The sequence below is a fragment of the Mirounga leonina genome, unplaced genomic scaffold (genome assembly GCF_011800145.1).
Source record: "Mirounga leonina isolate KUSES-001 unplaced genomic scaffold, KU_Mleo_1.0 Mir_128, whole genome shotgun sequence".
NCBI classification, from domain to species: domain Eukaryota; kingdom Metazoa; phylum Chordata; class Mammalia; order Carnivora; family Phocidae; genus Mirounga; species Mirounga leonina.
Window position 1 is genome coordinate 27781086 of NW_023270320.1, and position 17944 is coordinate 27799029.

Below are 17944 nucleotides of genomic sequence, written 5' to 3' on the forward strand. Positions count from 1 at the left end.
TACAGAGCTTACTCCCTGTGGGAAAGACAGTCGACATTCTGTACTGCTTTCAGAGTGCTCTGTAACATGTCAAGAGGACTGCGTTGTCACTCGGCATGAAAACCCTTCAGAGCCTCCCCATTACCTCCAGGGAAAAGTACAGATTTCTTAGCATGGCCATGTGGCCCTTTGCAATGGCTTGGGGCTGCGTATAGCGCCTCAACTCATCACTCACCTACCCACACATCCTGTGTTCCAGGTACCAAACAGCTCATGGCTCTCAAGAGTCCTCACAGACTTTACACTTTCTCCTTTGCTGCTTTGTCTACATCTTGAATTTCTATACATCCTCTGAGCCCCTGTTTCAATGCCATCTCCTTCTTCCTTTATGAAACATCCTCTCCTGTCCTGCTCCCCAGTCTCACTTGGCAACAATCTGCTCTCTGCTGACACTGACCTTGCATATTGTGTTGTAATTCCATTTACCACATTAAAATCCAATTATAGTGTCTACTTGCCTGCTTGCCCAACTAGCCTACGAATGTCTAGAAGTCGGGGACTACGCTTACTCATCTTTGTTTTTCCAGCCCCTGGTATAATACCCAGCGCTTATTACTCATTGATTGAAGATGTAGTTGCTATACTAAATAAGAAATCAATTCAAAAAGTCACATCTAAACTTGACTCACTTTTCAGTTGCTGTGTGATGATATTTAAGGGCAAGGTATTACTCATAAGATGTTTTAACTGTCCTTTTCTCAAGCTTGTATGCATTTGTATGAATTTCCATCTGCATTTTAAAAGGTTTTACATTTGGTTTATGTACAGTCTATTCATTATGGAAAATTATCCCAAATCCACTGATAAATATAAAAAATTTCCATATAGTAAACCGTCATTCAAACTACTCGGTAAACAATGTATAAGATGTTCACATTTATACCTGAATGTGCGTATAATGTTAATAAACAGAATTGTTATGACTTGAGAAGAATATTCTTTAAATAGCACCAAAAAACACACTGAAAACAAAAAAGACCCACCAGTTAAGTCCCTCTTCAAACACTTGAATACCCCCAGAATGGCAAATACACTAAGGTTCTATGGCTCTAACACTTAATTTTTCTATTTCAGTGATAATTACATCAATAAACCTGATTCAGCATTCGCTGCTGTTCAATTCATTAATTAAAACATTTTTACTGCTACCACTGTGGTTTTTCAAGGATATCAAAAACACATTCAAAAATCAAAATAGCACACATCATCAGTTTTGATATGTGCATGGTATGCTTTACTTTGATTTCAACTCTACAATTAAGAGAACATTTAGAATATAAAGAGAGAGAGCATATACTCCATATACTTTGAACAAAAATACTTAGAACACAAATTGAATTTTGTAGAAATGGCAATATTCATGTGAAGAATAGCAAACTGCCAAGAGGTTCCAAAAATCCTCTTAGGATGGGAAATATAAATGTATATAAATACTTAAGTGATAACAACAAAGGCAGTGGACTTTATAGTCTTCTTAATTCTTCATAGTGCTAAATTAAAAAAATGAACTTAAATCATAGTTTCTGTGCTTGAGTGACTTGTAACATATCCATGAAATATATTTCATTCTCAAATGACATACGGAAGCTTTTGTTACAAGAATGACAAGTTGCTATTAAACCATAAATGTATACACAGCAAGGCAATGCAATTATTTGTATATATTAGAAACTATGTGACTGTATTCTGCAAAGAAGCACTCTACTTCTGAGCTCGACTTGGTAAGCATACATCTTACTTTTGCTGTTTCTGACATCCCAGAGCACCTAAAACATAAAATATAATTTATAACAGCAGAGCACACCAGAAGTGACGATTACATGCCAGAAGAGAGCCCATAATGGAATTGATATACAAGTTAGAGTTTAGTATGTGTAATAGAATCTCATAAAATTAGAATAACACTGAAGTATCATTTATTTCTTGCAGCAACGGAATTCCTTCTTAATTCTTACAATCAATTTCCAAAGTAGGCTGAAAGGTTCATGGATAAAGTTGAAGTAATGGAATTAAGGTAGGCAAAATAATACACCTCTCTTCAAATATCTTCAGGAAACTCAAATAGCCCCTTTGTGAAAAGAACCAGGAGAGAAATGATATCTGGGTTGTTGCTGGAAGCATCACAATTATGTGACGTAATGGGATACTCCAGTACCATTCAAGAGTTTCTCCCAAACTACTCCAGACTTCAATTGGTAATAGAATAGCTACACCTCTCTCACCTATATGCAGTCTCTCTCGTCTCTCACCTATATGCGGTCTCTCAGAAAGAGAAGAAAGAGCATTGCCCACTCTTTCAGAGAACATATTCAGCCTGACATGGTAATTTGGATTGCAAAACAGGGAGAAGTTCTCTGTTGAGAGATTGGTTTAAACGTTATCACTGCAATAGTTTGTCAAATTGGTTTAAGAAGTATATCTTCTTCGTTTTAAAGTATGATAACTCAACTTTTAGACTTTATCTATCTATACAGAAAGTAGACTTTTAAAATAGTATTTCAAAGGACAAGTAAATTGGTTCCTTGAAATTTTTTAGCTGTACAAAGCAAGTATCTATTACACCTAAAAATACTGCCCTTTATTGTTATACTCTCTTTGTCCACCAAATTAGCCCTTAATACTTTGGTATCATGCACAATTACTGTGGCATTAGTTGGGTCCTACAACAGGTATATTGCTAAGACCCCAGGTGAGAGATAAAGTCTTCCAGGAATGATTTATTTTATCGTGTGAACTGATGAGCATCAGTTAAATTGCCTTTTAATTGACTGGCTGTCTAAGTAACATGCCTTTGAGGGAAACACTACTTTTGAAATTTCCTTTGGCCAGGAGGGGAAGGAACATTCTGAAGCCTTTGAAGTCTACAGCCATCAGACTAATTATCAGCACCATTCAATGTACATTCATTTAATTACAGTAAATTAAAAAGGATGTGGAGTTTGGGAGAAAAATAAGAGAGTCAATAAATGGTGACAGAAATTCCAGATTATGCAAAATATCAGTGCCTTTTCTGGAGATCACTGTCTCCCCCTCATCTTGCCACATGTATAAAACTAACGCAGACAGAGGGAGAGTATAAAGGGGTGGGGAGTGGGAAGGAGGAGAGATGTGCTGTGGGCCAGAACCATGTAGGTACTTGATATTGTTTATCTAACTTAATCTTCATTGCCACTTACAAAGATGTGATTTCTCACTTTTTACAGATGATAAGAAGAGCACACACTTATTTGGAAGTCACTAGGTTCCAGGCACTGTTTTAAGCACATTCTAGATCTGAACTCATTTAATCCTCACAATGACCCTATAAGGGGGTCATTTACTATTTTCTCTATTTTACTCTTGTGGAAACTGCAGCACCGGAAGGTTAAGTAACTTGCCCAAGGTCACAGAGGAGGTGGTGGGACCAAATCAAACCCAGGCGATCTGCCCCCCTACAGCATGTTCTCATCTATTGCCCTCAGTGGGGGCCCTCGAAGTCAGGAATCATCACGAGGCAGAAGGGGAGTGCCAGCTCCTATGGGTCTGTCCAACTTCAAAGGTCATGGCTTTCCAAGGGGCATAACAGATTGTAGAGACAGGGAGAGGGGAAAAGATGAGGACCCCCAGCGGGGGACCACATACATCTCTGGGACTGCTGTACATCTGACAAAGTATCAAGGAGAGTGGAAAAGTTGGGAACTCGAGCTCTGGGTGATTCAGGAGCCAACAGCCTCACTGGTTGAATGAAAAGACCTAAACCCTGACCCGGGTGATTCTAAATCCAGGAAACTTTCATGATACCACACTGCTGGATGACAAAGGATGTTAATACGTTTTGGCTGCTTCTGGGAAACGATGCACAAACAAACATTTTTAAAGCTTAAAGGTTGATGTCTTGAAAAAAAGAAGTCCTTTGTTTCTGACATTTAAATAGACAGTTGGAATTGAGATCAGATGACTTGCAAAGTTTCAGAGCAGAAACTCAGCCAGGGGTCTTTTAACGACACATCAGAGACAGGAAAGACGCTTAAAACAATCCAGAGCATACTGGTAATTCTACCTTTGATTAGGGCGGCTCATCGTGGTTATTTCATAACCTCTCAACAGCTTACCAGAACTGCTGCTTGCTCGGTGGCCACAAACCAATCCCTTCACTACTGAGAATGATGACGACCACCACAGTAAGCACTGTGTCAAGAAGGGACCTCTCCAAGATCCTGAACTCGGAACAAGATTAACATCTGGAATCCCATACGAAACTCAACAGACTGGAAACATTTATTCCTTAAATGCTTTTTAACTTCAAATCCCCATGGTTGGTGAAGAGTTAGTTTTGCAAAAGAACAAATTTTATCACTTGTTTTGAGTCTCTGCTAACACAGAGACGTGTGACATGGTCCGAATGTTCTTTTACTCTTGCGGGATGCTCGGGCCATCAAAATTTCATTAGCCTCACAGCAGTGCTAGCGCCTTCTAAACTTGAACTGTTGGCCTCTTTATCAATAAATAAATGAAACCTAATCCCTTTTAGTGACTAAACTCTTCTTTGAAGTTCTAACTAGAACATCGGGCGCTCGGCTTGCATAATTTTACAAATGTTGAATAACATTCTTTTTCTGGGGAAAGCAGCCTTATTCACAGTTATTTCAAATGATGAAAACAGTCAACGAGAACTCCCATGCTAAACCAGATGAAAACAAGTCAGTGTCTGGTTCCTAAATTAGTTTCATTTTGGTGAGTTATTTCACACATGTCCTTCTAGTTTCAACCTAGAAGGGTATAACAGACCTTCCAAGGATGCATCTGAAGCTAGTACAACAATGAATGATATTAGACCATTAAACTAATGAAAGGCAAAGGAAAATATCACTGGGAAATCAATAGTCTTTCAAACTTAGAGCAATGAAAAATAACAGGATAGAATTGAATTATTTCTGTAATTTTACATTAGAAATATTTGACTAGAAGTAGTAATAGTAAAAATATATAATAGTTTTGAGGTTATTGCTTAGAAAGATGTTAGAAAACCATATGGTAGGATTACAAATTTTAGTTTCTCCTATAACTCAGTTTAAGAAAAATAACTATAGTTTTTATATCAGAAAAAAATCCTCAATGCTCTTGTTTCATTCCACAATTCAAAAGGTCTGCTAAATATCTCAGAAAATTATGCCTTCCCACCTCTTAATGCAATTATTTACTATCAATGGAATCTTGCTTGTTCTGACTAATCACTGAAAATTCAGAACAAATAAACTAATCTGAAACGTTCCTAGGGACGTACATATTAAATCTAAGCAATAGCCAATGTTCATGAAGAGGCCATATCTCTTTTATTTCCTCTTTTGTTTTCTTCCCTTAGCTGACCTCATTGGGAGTTCCTGGACTATCAAAATGTTTTTTTAAAAAACAACCACAGCCAAACCTTGGGGAAAAGAGTAAACACAAGTTTAAGTCATCACTTGCCCAGCTCAACAAACATTGTTTTTGACACTTTCTACTCTTAACTTGGCTGACCTGTTTACTCTCAATAAATGCTACCAAATGTTCTGAATTTCAAGGCAAGGCCCTTGATACCCTCTTCCTGTCTCTCTTCATTCTGCTTCATAACCACCACCTGGACAAAGGAAAGAGTGCACCTTTTCTTGCCTTGACATCACTCTATGAACAAGGTCTATGAAATCCTGGGGAAGCACGTTCCTCCTCTAGATAATGATAATCCATGCAAATGGTGAGGGCCAGTGGTGGGAGAAACTCAGTCTTCCTTTCCTCCTCCCTACCAGTTGGATATTTTATACTGTTAACTCAAAGTTGACAGTTTGGTAAGTTTTAGATTTTCCTAAGAGAAAAAAAAAAATGGCCTGTGTTGGGACATTCACTGTGGGATAGCTTTAGCAGATACAGAATCTTAAAAACCATTACATTAACTTACATTTTACCACTACAGATACAATACAGGATACATTTGTTATTAGGGAGGAGAAAGAGATGCTACAAAGGTTGTGGGTGGAAGGAACAAGTTGACCCGATGTGAGAAAATATTTAATGGATATGGGTATGGATATGATGCAGAGAATCGAACCGAATGCCTTATCTTGCTGCGTTCTACTCTTTTCTATAACTACCATAAATTTTATTTAAATTTTATTTAAATTGTATTTTAGGGAAATCAAATACCGAGCACTACATTTGAATATAACCATTGTACCTGAAGGTTCGGATAGGCGGGAAACAAGGTTGATACCAAATCTTACGCATTTAAGGTTAGTAACTTTCGAATCCACAATGAAAACTGATATAAATACAGGTTTTACTGAGGTGAATGGATTAGCTCAGGGAAACACTGGCAGCCTGATTCGAAGACTCATTTTGCCAGAAAGAACTGTCCTTGTTTCCTGTGTGGGGTTGGAATAAAGCCAGCCTCCACCAAGAACTGGCACTTTCAAAATGAATACATCGACTGCAGGTTATTACTGATCTTGACTTTGGTTTAGCGCACTAACGCATTCTACGTAAGAGAACACACTGCTTTAGTTGGTTTAAATTAGACTTTTTTTCATGCATAGAAAAGATGGGTAGTAAACAGTGGGAAGCAATAAGTATCAGTTCATACTGTGACTTAGCTAAAACCGAAAGCTGAATGGAACTGCTTTCGCACTGCAAAGCAAAGCTGACAAAGTTGCTCAATAAATAATACAAATGAAACACCGTTGGTGAAACAACCATCTTTCTTTTGAAATGTCATGCAATTCTTCCATTTTAATTTTCTCCCTGCTTCTTGATGCATCATATTCACATAGCATCAATAACTAGATGAAAGTAGCAAGTGCAATGTTAATATTAAATGCCAAAGGAGAAATGTCCTTTCGGTATCTGGTATGTTGGCACTGATGCTCCAATTCTTATTAGAAGCCATACTGACTAAAAATTAAGTTTCCTTTGAAATCTGTTATTGCATATAAATGAACTGTTTTTATGATCCTGCATTATCTGTAAGAAAAAAGTCCCAATACTTTATTAAGATACCTTTCTTACAATATGTAAAGCTGCCATTTGGATATCCTAAATCTGACTTTTTTGTGTAGACTTGATTGCGGTCCCCAAAGCACATCGAAAACCATACTCTCCCTCCTTACCAGCTTTGTCTCTCATCAACTAGTAAGTTTAAAGCATGATCAAATTTGTTCTTCAGTCACTTGAGCCCTGTTAATAAACTATTCTGTGTGCTCACTCATCCATTCTAAGATTCTGCAACTTCTTTGAGATATCTTCAAGAGGAATCTACAAAGACATGTTTGATTACAAGCTGGCTCTGGGGTAAACTTTACCACCACTGGTTTTGCTACTCCCCAGAGGGTACCAGGTGACATGGTCCCAGATAAGTCAAAGCTAATCTTTTTTTTTTTTTCTTCTGTACATCATTAAACTGTTTTTCAAAACTATAGCTAACACATGATAGACCGCTTGCATAATTTAACAATCTGATGTCGACTATTGATTTTCTCCAGGAAAAAATAAAGGCATGATTCAAGGACATTTCTTGAGTTCTAGTGCATTAAAACGAAAAGAGAGGAAGAAGAAAGAAAGAAAGAGAGGGAAGGAGAGAAGAAAGGAAGAGAAGCATGCCCCCCACAGTCAACTAGAACAGACAGAAGCACTGAAGGCCAACATGATAGAGCAAAAGAAACGGCACTTACCATTCTCACTGTCGGACTTGTTGTCGTGCTCCGTATCTGTCAGGGTGAGGGCTGAGTTGGACCGACTTGACAGGCAGGAGCTGCGGCCTGATTTGACCCCCCTGCCCCAAAGTCTCATGGCATGCTCTGGGGACATCACTGCTTCATTTTCAGTATCAGCATCTGACCCTGCACTGACAGAGTAACCTCTGTGGGGGAGCCCCATTTCCGCACAAAATGCCAGTCCTCTTCGAGTTGCTGGTTCACAAACTCCTAACTGCCTTAGGGTAAAATTCTGTCCTAATTAGGGGGAAAAAAAGATAACAACTAGTGAGTATATGTATCATTTTTTTTTAACGAAATCTCCCTAAAATAAACACTCAAGCATTTTGGTTTTTCAGTTATCGGCACCAGGTATTTACATTAGCATCGCGTGGCATATGGTCAAGTGGGTGCAATTAGGGGAGGCTGGGTGGAGCTCCTCCGCTGACTTCCCACACACCCCCACTTAGAGCTCCTCTGTCAACCACTTACACCCATAAGCACCTCGAGAGAGAGAGAGGGGCAAGCCAAGGAGCGCAGACCATGACAACTCAACCCAGAGAAAGGACTAGTTACCAATGATAGCGGTTTTTTTAGCCACATGTGAAGCAATAGAAATTGTCAGTTATTTCCTGGGTCTTGGCTCTAGTCCTAAACGATGGGATTTTTCCCACCCAGATGTCACTCCCTTGGTAGAGAAAAGAGAGCAAATTACTTGGTAAATAGAAGCAGGGGTTTGGTTAGTCTTTATTACATTTTCCCTCCTTAAGTTAACTGCTAGCATAAACATGTATCACTTGCGTGTGCCTACATTCACTATGCTTTGGAGTGTAACATCTCGAAAATTTGCAGACATCTGACTTTCTAGACACTCTGCTTTAATAACACTGGGAAACATCTGTATGGATCAGAGGAAACCAATTTTTGCAAATAAGATGCACTCCAAAAATAAAGCGGGAGTAATATGTATTTAAAAATTAATGGTAAAATCAAGTTTCCTGTGAACCCTACAGGGCTTTACTAATAAGTTGGAGCGTAATAAAACTCACGGCAAGGCCATAACTTCAAGCAAAAGTATTTAAATTAGATGACACTTGAAAATGACCCCTCTTATTAATGACTTTGCCAATCATGTGTTTATTCTTGAAATTTCACATATGTTTTATGATAGTACGGATGAGAAGAGAGAGAAATATGTCTGCTTGTACGATGCAGATATATGGCTCTTCCATTTCTTGTCTCTTTTTGGCATGATGGAGTCCGAGATTTAGGCACCGACTAGAATCAAAATACATATAAAGAATAACAGTACACAAAGACTGATTTAGATGCTGCCATATAATACCAACCTTTTAAGAATATGAAGCATTTATATCACTCACAGTTTTCATTTGCCTACTTCTATCTCTTCAATCTATGAACACTTTAAAGTTAATTGGCTGGTGTGAGAAGTAATATACATTATATTTTTTAAAAAGAGGGTGTCATAAATTATTTGTGATAAAATAATAACATGTGGAATCTTCTAGAAAGTGAGTCAAACATAATGCCCGATATACTATATATTTGGTTGTAAAGATATCAGTAGCCTCCAGGCCTCAGCACATTTTAACTAGTGTGGTTAATTGTTTTATTGCTGTGGTCATATCAGAAGTTGGAATCAGCTTTATCTTGGTCAGACTTCCAAATGGGTTCTGACAATGACACTCATAAATAATGAAAATCGGCTGCTACAATTAGCTACAAATCAAACTGCTTATCAGAGAGATTTGAATAAGTATCTGAACCAAAAAATATGTCAGAAAAAAAAAAAGAAGAAAAGGAAAAAAGAGCCCATGGAACAGTGAAAAAGTGGGCAAGTTTAATGAATTAAGGCATAGTACTGTCAGTAGTTTTTAAATAATTAGTGTAGCTTGTACTTATGAGAGTAAATCCCCAAAAGGTCAATGTCATGGACAGTTAATGGAACAGAGGTAGAAGCACTTACCCACTGTTACTTATACATCACATTTTAAATGGGGCGAGGGAGGAGAGGGGTCTAAAACAGTTACATAGTACCATTAAACATGTTGATTTTTCAAAATAAGAATACTAAATAATTTTTAAGGGGCGAAAATGGATGATAAGACCCTCTGCATCTCTCCTCTACTTTGGGAGGTGCCCACTGGAGAATAAAAATAAGAGGGAGGTTAAAAGCAGTTAAAAACTCCTTTCTAATCTCTGAAATGCAACTGAAAACATTTTCCACATTATTGACTTTTCACATTGTTAACATCTTGATGCAAAAATCTATGAGGTGAAGGAAAGCAGAAAGCTATCTTTAGTGTTTGTTATCCAGGTATGTAAACACAGCTCACTTTGCAAATAAATATCCAAGGCACCATCTCTGTGAACTGATACGTGTATCCCGAACTCCTTCAACATCTGACCCTCTGAAATCAATGTCTCCCAATAATTCAAAACTCTTGCAGGCTCTTTCTGAAATGCAAGCTGGAAAGCAAGCGCAAGCAGAGGAGTCCCTGTTAGACTGCCTTCCTGAATTAAAAAGTTTGCTTTCGTTTCCTCTAGGAAAGAACATTAAACCTGACCTCCGGCAGATCTACGGTTAAGCCACTCATTCCTCTGGTCAAGTCACTTTACTCTTCTATTTTTTTCATCTTTCAGGGTTCTGGTGACTTGGTTTAAGAGATCCTTTCTGTAAATGTGACTACCAAAAAGCAAGGCTAATGAGAACGGTTTAAAAAATAAACACCTGGATAAATGTAATTAATAATCATAGAGAAGTGTATAATTTGACGACGAGGAGAGGATCATTTCCAAATAATTTTAGAATAGGCACTCCACCACCAATGTTGACTTTTCCTTTTCCTTTATTCAAAAATACCTCTAGCCCAGACCTGCCTCAGAGCTTCAGGCTCTATTGTTGTCAATTCCCCTCTTTGGTTTTAAGGATTCTTGCTCGCTCGTGGGATCCCTTGTTTTAATGCAAACACCACTGGGGAGATCTAGCAATCAAACGAGAATAAATTAGTTCTAGCGGGGTATTTCCCATAATCTAGCAGTGTTAGCAAGATGGGCCATACTTATGGAAAACATATGCAGTTTCGACAAACGGGGGGAAGATGGAGAGAAGAAAGGTTTCTGACTCGGGGAAGAGAGTTGGCAGAGGTATCACGGAGGTGGGAGGGCTGGGCTGGGTGAGGCTGTTCCGGAGGGCTTTAGGGCAATGTAGAAAAGTGCAAAGAGAAAGGCAGTAAAGATGCTTCTGGAACCAGCTAAAAACTTGACCATCTTGCTTTGGTTTCAAGAAGCACAAAAGAGATAATAAAACATTTATCCTTATTTTCCAGGGTTTCTTCAGATTGTGTTCTTTGCTCTGGTTCTAACAACATGTCCTTAATTTCCTTCTCTGCCTTTTAGAGTCTTTACATTAATTCTATTTGGCTGAAACTGGTGAAATAAGTATTTATCTCCTGCACATTAAATGTTGGTAACCTTGATCAGCAGGGCCAACACAGAGTTTCCCATTACAGTTTGAAGGAGTACCCAAACAATAAATTGCAGCAAGAATAAAGTATACCTGAGCATGAGCGTCATTGTGATTAAAAGGCAAGGTTAGCTTGGATTGGATTAGGCATTTGTGTTTTACAACATTCATAAATTTGAAAATCTATTTTATTTATTTATTTATTTATTTAAATTTTTCAATTTATTTATTTTTTAATTTAATTTTATTTTTTTAAAGATTTTATTTATTTATTTGAGACAGAGAGAATGAGAGACAGAGAGCATGAGAGGGAGGAGGGTCAGAGGGAGAAGCAGACTCCCTGCCGAGCAGGGAGCCCTATGCGGGACTCGATCCTAGGACTCCAGGATCATGACCTGAGCCGAAGGCAGTTGCTTAACCAACTGAGCCACCCAGGTGCCCACTGAAAATCTATTTTAAAAACTGAATAAACACAATGTAGGCAGGTTGTATCATTCGAAAAAAAAAAAGTTCACATTTTGAAAAAGGGAGGGAAGGTCTGTGACAAAGTGGGCAGGACCAGATAAGAACAAATGTTTCAGGTAAGGCCAGCACATAGCAACAAAGCAGTAAAAGAAAGGGATTGAAAAAAACGGCTTAGCTATTTGGCCTTTTCCTCACACCGCATCTATAACCCAGTCAGAGCAGGGAAGGATTTTTCAAAACTGCAACGCCAAGTGATGTTCACCAGTAAGCAAGACATCTACTATCTCTGTGTGAGTTGAAAAGTAACAGACTATACTACTGGGTGGTCCAGTTCCGAACTCATGGTATTTTCTTCCCCTCCAGAGTCTAGCTTTCTCTAATGCCTAGATTTTGCTTTCTCTCTCCCTTGTTTGTTCTTTAAAAAAAAACCCAAACCAAAAAACAGCTCTATTCAGATATAACTCATAAACCATACATTGCATCCGTTTAAAATGTGCAATTCAATGGTTCTTAGTATATGCCTTGTGGTGTGTAACTATCACCCACAGTTTTAGACCACGTTTATCACCCCCAAAGAAACCTTGTACCCATGATCAGTCACCTCCCATTGTCCCCTTTACCCACCCGTCCTCACCCTAGTCCTAGGCAACCACCGATCCACTCTCTGTTACTATAAATTTGTCTATTCTGAACATTTCAAATAAAAGAGACCCTACAATATGTGGACTTTTGTGACTGGCTTCTTTCACTTAGCATAATGCTTTCAAGGTTCATTCATACTGTAGTATATATCAGTATTTCATTTTTATGGTCAAATAGTATTCCAACGGATGGAATATCTCTAACAGGGAAAAACTCAGCATGTCTGACCCCACATGGCTTCTATTCTGTTTAGCCTGGCCCGTGGGCATGTCACAACCAAGATTTACAAACAGTGCTCTTCATCCAACACCTTACCCCTGAAGAGATCAAGAAGTAGCCAGAGCGGTCATCGTCCCAAGTCCTCAAGATTGAGAAGTGACCATAACGCAGGGGGGAATTGAATATGTGCCCCATAGGGTTAACGAGGTTAAAATGAGCAGAGAGTTTAAAACTTGTTTTCCAGAGACTGTTTCCCTTAATCAGTTATTGGGTCATTCAGACCCCACTAACAAACTCACTGGCGTTCTCTGCAGAAGCCTGGACTCAAAGTCAACTGTTATGGTTCCAGCCTAGGAAGAAGCAAGGCCCCGCGTTCCTTACCCAGGGGTAACTAGCCCAAGACCCCATCCAGCTTATACCAGCTCTCAGAGCGTGCCCACAGCCCCTTCTCCTTGTCCCAAGATAACCTCCGGATGTCAGGGGCTGAATTCTGCCTCATTCTGATGTTAAGTCTCCATCCCAAAGTGAACACGGGATGCATGTTACATCTATGTTTGCTCAATGCGCATGCTCCATCTTTCTTCATGGATAACCTTAAGTGTCCCCCTGGGCCTTTTTCATCAATATGTATGGAACCTCACCCCCTATGATTATAAAAATCCTATTCTGTCCCCCTTTGGGGAAGCGGATTTGAGCTCACCCTTCCATCTCCTCCTCTGGCTGCCTCCTGAACAGACTGTCCCCTTGCTACACACCCGATGTCTCTGTGATTGGCCTTGCTGCACATCAGGCAGGTGGACTTGGGTTCAGTTACCTATCCATTCATCAGTTAATGGACATTTGAGTTGTTTCTACTTTTTGGTTATTATGAAGTGCTGTTGTGAATATCCGTGTACAAGTTTTTGTCAATATATGTCTTCATGAGAGGCACTGCTGAGTCATATGGTAGCTCTCTATGTGTCACCTTTTGAAGTCCCGCCAGGCTGTTTTCCACAATGGCTGCACCATTTTACGTTGCCTCCAGCAGTGTATGAGGGGTCCCATTTCTGCATATCCTTCCTCCCCAGGACCTGCTATTATCGGTAGATTCTTATACACACTGTGAGCGAGTATATCACACAGCAGGTTTGCAGTGGGGAACTGAGATGTAGGTCAGTGGCACTGAAATTTGGGAGACTAACTAAGAATTGTTGTTCCTTTAAACAGTAGTTGAGTCTGTGGGCCTGCTATGTGAATTCATTATAATTTTATGCTATTATTTTTCTTTGCTTTCTATTATGCTGATTTATTCTTTGAAAATGATTTTCTATTAAAATGGAAACTGCTCTTTCGCTCAGAAAGTCTACCTTTGAGACTAAAATCACCTGATCTTAAACATACATGTACAAATAATGATTCCTATGGCACTGTTGAATGAATTAAAATAACTGGAATGCTTACCAGAAAGGGAATGGCTGAATACATTATACATAGCCCATTCGATGGAACATTATGTGGCTAGCATAAACAGTGAGTTTGGACCTATCTCTTTGGATCTGGAGGGAAGCCCATTATACATATTTTAAGCAAAAAAACACAAGTTGCAGAATGGTGTGTACAGTCTGATTCCATTTTTGGAAACTAAGAGAGAGAACCAACAGATTATGTGAGTGCTTATGGTTTTGAGTGTGAATGAAGGTGAGGAAGGCAAGAAAACTGTTGTGATGATCATTTAGAAGGGACTGCAAGTGAAGGAAATTAGTGATATTCTATTTTATAGTTTTGAATTTTTACTTTGCATGATAATTTCCTTAATTTAAAAAACATAATAAAGAAGAATTAAAGCCTATCTCCTTTTAAAAAAACAAATATATAGTTTTTTGATTTGCTCTTTAATAGCTCCTATTCAATAATTAGAATTCTAACTTACTAGCTCCTCTTGGAAAAGCTGGGTTTTAAAAATCCTTCCTCGTTAATTGTAAAGAAGTGAAATTATGTAAGAAAGGTTGGAGCAATATTTGTCTCTCACTTCCTTTCTGCCTTTTCTTTCAACATATAAGGCTTTCCAAAAAGAATACCCATCCATTTCTTCTATAATAACAACGCCCCAAACTGAGTTTGGGAAATGGATAGAAGAATCAATATACACTCAGTAGACTGAAATGAAATAACCTACAACTCTCTTTAAATATTTTCCTTGGTTGCTGTGAGTTTGGATGGATTATCCATTCTCAGGCACTGAGTGATGTTCTTCCAAAGGCGGAGCAGAACACAAAACAACAAGTTGGGCAAATATTTCTTTCTTTTTTTGGGGGGGGGGTTATATGACTTATTTATTTATTTATTTATTTATTTTTTTATTCTTTTGTTAATCCCCATACATTACATCATTAGTTTTAGATGAAGTGTTCCATGATTCATTGTTTGTGCACAACACCCAGTGCTCCATGCAGAATGTGCCCTCCTCAATACCCACCACCAGGCTAACCCATCCTCCCATCCCCCTCCCCTCTAGAACCCTGTTTGTTTTTCAGAGTCCATCGTCTCTCATGGTTCGTCTACCCCTCCGATTTCCCCCGCTTCATTCTTCCCCTCCCACTACCTTCTTCTTCTTCTTTTTTTTTTTTTTTCTTGGCAAATATTTCTTTCTTGATGCTTGTGGAATTAATGTCACCACCATCTTATCTGGCGTTCCCTTTTTTGCTGTGTTTGCAAAATGATAGGATCACACAACAGTAGAAATGTATGTAACTCTTTCTCCTTTGAGACCTAATGCATATTTTATGGGACAATCCAAACGTTTTCACCCTCTTATGCTAAATTTGTCACTATTTGAATAGAATACCCATCCTTGAACATGCAATAGAAATTTCAGTGATGGTAGCCATCTCTACTTAAAAGGCACTACACAAAACTACATCTTAAGAATTAACTTTAAATCCCACTAAATACCTTAACCGCTCCACCCCATGTTACGCTGTATGTAAAACGCAAATACTTTTAACAGCTTGCTCCCTTTATCTGTTAATGTGATATTAACATCCATCACCACAGACTGATAATCTCAAATTCTTAGAAGACAGAGAACATGACCACTGTATGTCATAATTGTAATCCGGTTTATTATTCAAAACACAAGTCTAATGGAAGCCATTGCAGGGTGCCCCGATGGCATTCATCCTGAACTCAGCTGGGAAGGGCACCTGTGTGCCAGTGAGGACAGGAGGCAGAGGTGCCACGGTGAACTTGGTGAGGAGAGTGGGAATGGAACAGGCAGAGAAAGCAGGGTTAGAACGAATGGCCCAGAGAATCCACATTTTCTTCAAGAGAAGATTTGTGAAGCTCCAGGGGAGGGCAAACCCAGAAACCGAAGAGAAGGCTTGGTGGCTGAAATCTCCGAAACGTTGGGTTGCGAGTCTGCTGACTTCTAAGGAAAGAGCATCTTCGTGAGCATGAATCACGAAGGATTTACATACCCAACCACAAAATAGTGCCACTTTGATAATGGCGGCCATTTGTAATTAGAGAAATAACTTTAACAACTGGTTTTTATCAGAAGCATTCTGAAATGAATTTGCTTCTTATTTTCACGTAGTAATTATTTCTTCGGAACAATCCAAGACCCAAGGATGATAACATGGCTCCCGCCTACCTGCTGATAGGTCTGAGTCACTCCACAATAGGTATTGGTATCAATGGGCGTATGGCAGGCATGAAGCAGCAGGTGTTTAATAATTGCTATTGAAGGCACCATGGTGATTCACAACGTGGATCCAAAACTGGCCACGTGGTGAGGACCGGATGCAAACTTAGCAGGAAGCCGGGGGCTCAAGACATCAGACCAATAAAGGCTGAGGCAGGAAGAAAGGATTACCTCCACTGTGGCCGGAGGAGGGCTATAAGCTACATCTATCTACTCACACCTTCTGGTAGGTAATCCACAAAGCAGGTTGGCCGCCAAGTCTGAACGAAGCCCTTCCCTCCTTAACAGCCCGAATTAGTTAACAATCAGTTAGGCAGGGGAGCTAAAAGAGGGAGCTCAGAGGAAAACATGGACGTGAGGTGATGATAAACTGAAGCTATTTAACTTGTGTATTTAAGTACAGAAATGGAAGGTTGAGTAAACATGACCATCTAAATCCTTTAATCCCGCCGCTGACATTTATAGTGACTGAGAAGGATTAATCATTGTGATCTCTAAATGAATCATTTTAAGTAGTTAATATTTAAAAGTAATAAACTTTGGAGTTGCGGTAATGAGCCTGGTGGATCTGATTAATGCTTCGGATTTTTGTCTTTCTTCATAAAACCCTGCTCTCACAAAGAAAAAGTTTTCTCGGCACCAGTAAGTATTTTCAGAAGTATTTCAGAAAAAGGGTTTCAGATTCCTTTCATTTTTTTATGATGACAGAGGTGAGGGGGAACACTGGGGAAATGAAAAGTTTGGGGTATAACTGGAAATTCATAGCAGCATTAAGTGCTGAATGGTAAGACCATATGGTCATATTTCTTTTGAAGTCTAGGATCAGTTCCCATTATTCACTATAATGGCATCCAAGACTAAACTAAATCTCAGTCTTCAAAATTAAAAGCATTTTGCTCTTGGCTCTCAAATCTTCCTCTTTCTCAATTTCCAACATGCTGGGATGTTTAATATATTTTCATAATGCAAAAAACACAAATAAAGAAAATAAAAATAAGAGGAGTAAGAAAAAAAACGAATGCATTCCATTTCCCTTCTGAAGCAGGATAAAATGGTATAGAAAGACACATTAATTGGTATCTTGAAGACACTGTCAATACTATTTTTACATCTGCCCAATGCTATTGGTGACATTCTTAAGTGATATGTACAACCTTCATGTTCTACATCTAAGAAATATGAATCTAATTCTTTTGACCTCTCTGGAACATACAGCATACAAAAAGATTTTGAAATTATTTATCATTTTAGTAATATTCTAGCAATAAAACTGCTCCCCTCCCCGAAGTGATCTATATCTAAGAGCTAAAAATGGGCCTTTTCCTATTTGGAAATTGATGAAAATATTTTAAAGGCACGGTCCCACCCCTTTGCCACCAACTGTTCATTCTCTCCCTCAGCACAATCCTGGATATGTTGTGGATGCTATTATCCTAATGGGCAAAATGTCTTTATCCAGCAAAACATTATAATGCAATGCCAGCAAAAGTTGTTTTTAAGAGGACTGTGGTTATGGTTCAGTTGAGACAATGTGCCTCTGCCCAGCACCAAATGAAATCTTACCCTGGCTGAAGCTGATGAAAGGAGGAATATAAACCCCGAACTTTCCATATTCAGTTACACATGCAGCTTTTCTTTCTTTCTTTCTTTCTTTCTTTCTTTCTTTCTTTCTTTCTTTCTTTCTTTCTTTCTTTCTTTCTTTCTTTCTTTCTT

At 38.7% G+C, this 17944-nt stretch overlaps 1 protein-coding gene across 1 annotated transcript in view; it reads right to left on the reverse strand.

The window, feature by feature from the left end:
- The window catches only part of TENM3 (teneurin transmembrane protein 3), a 492684-nt gene that overhangs the window by 414906 nt on the left and 59834 nt on the right, over nt 1-17944 (reverse strand). The window contains exon 3 of the mRNA XM_035004286.1: nt 7716-7994. Within this exon, the coding sequence (XP_034860177.1) occupies nt 7716-7994 (279 nt within the window). The remainder of the gene's footprint in view (nt 1-7715; nt 7995-17944) is intronic.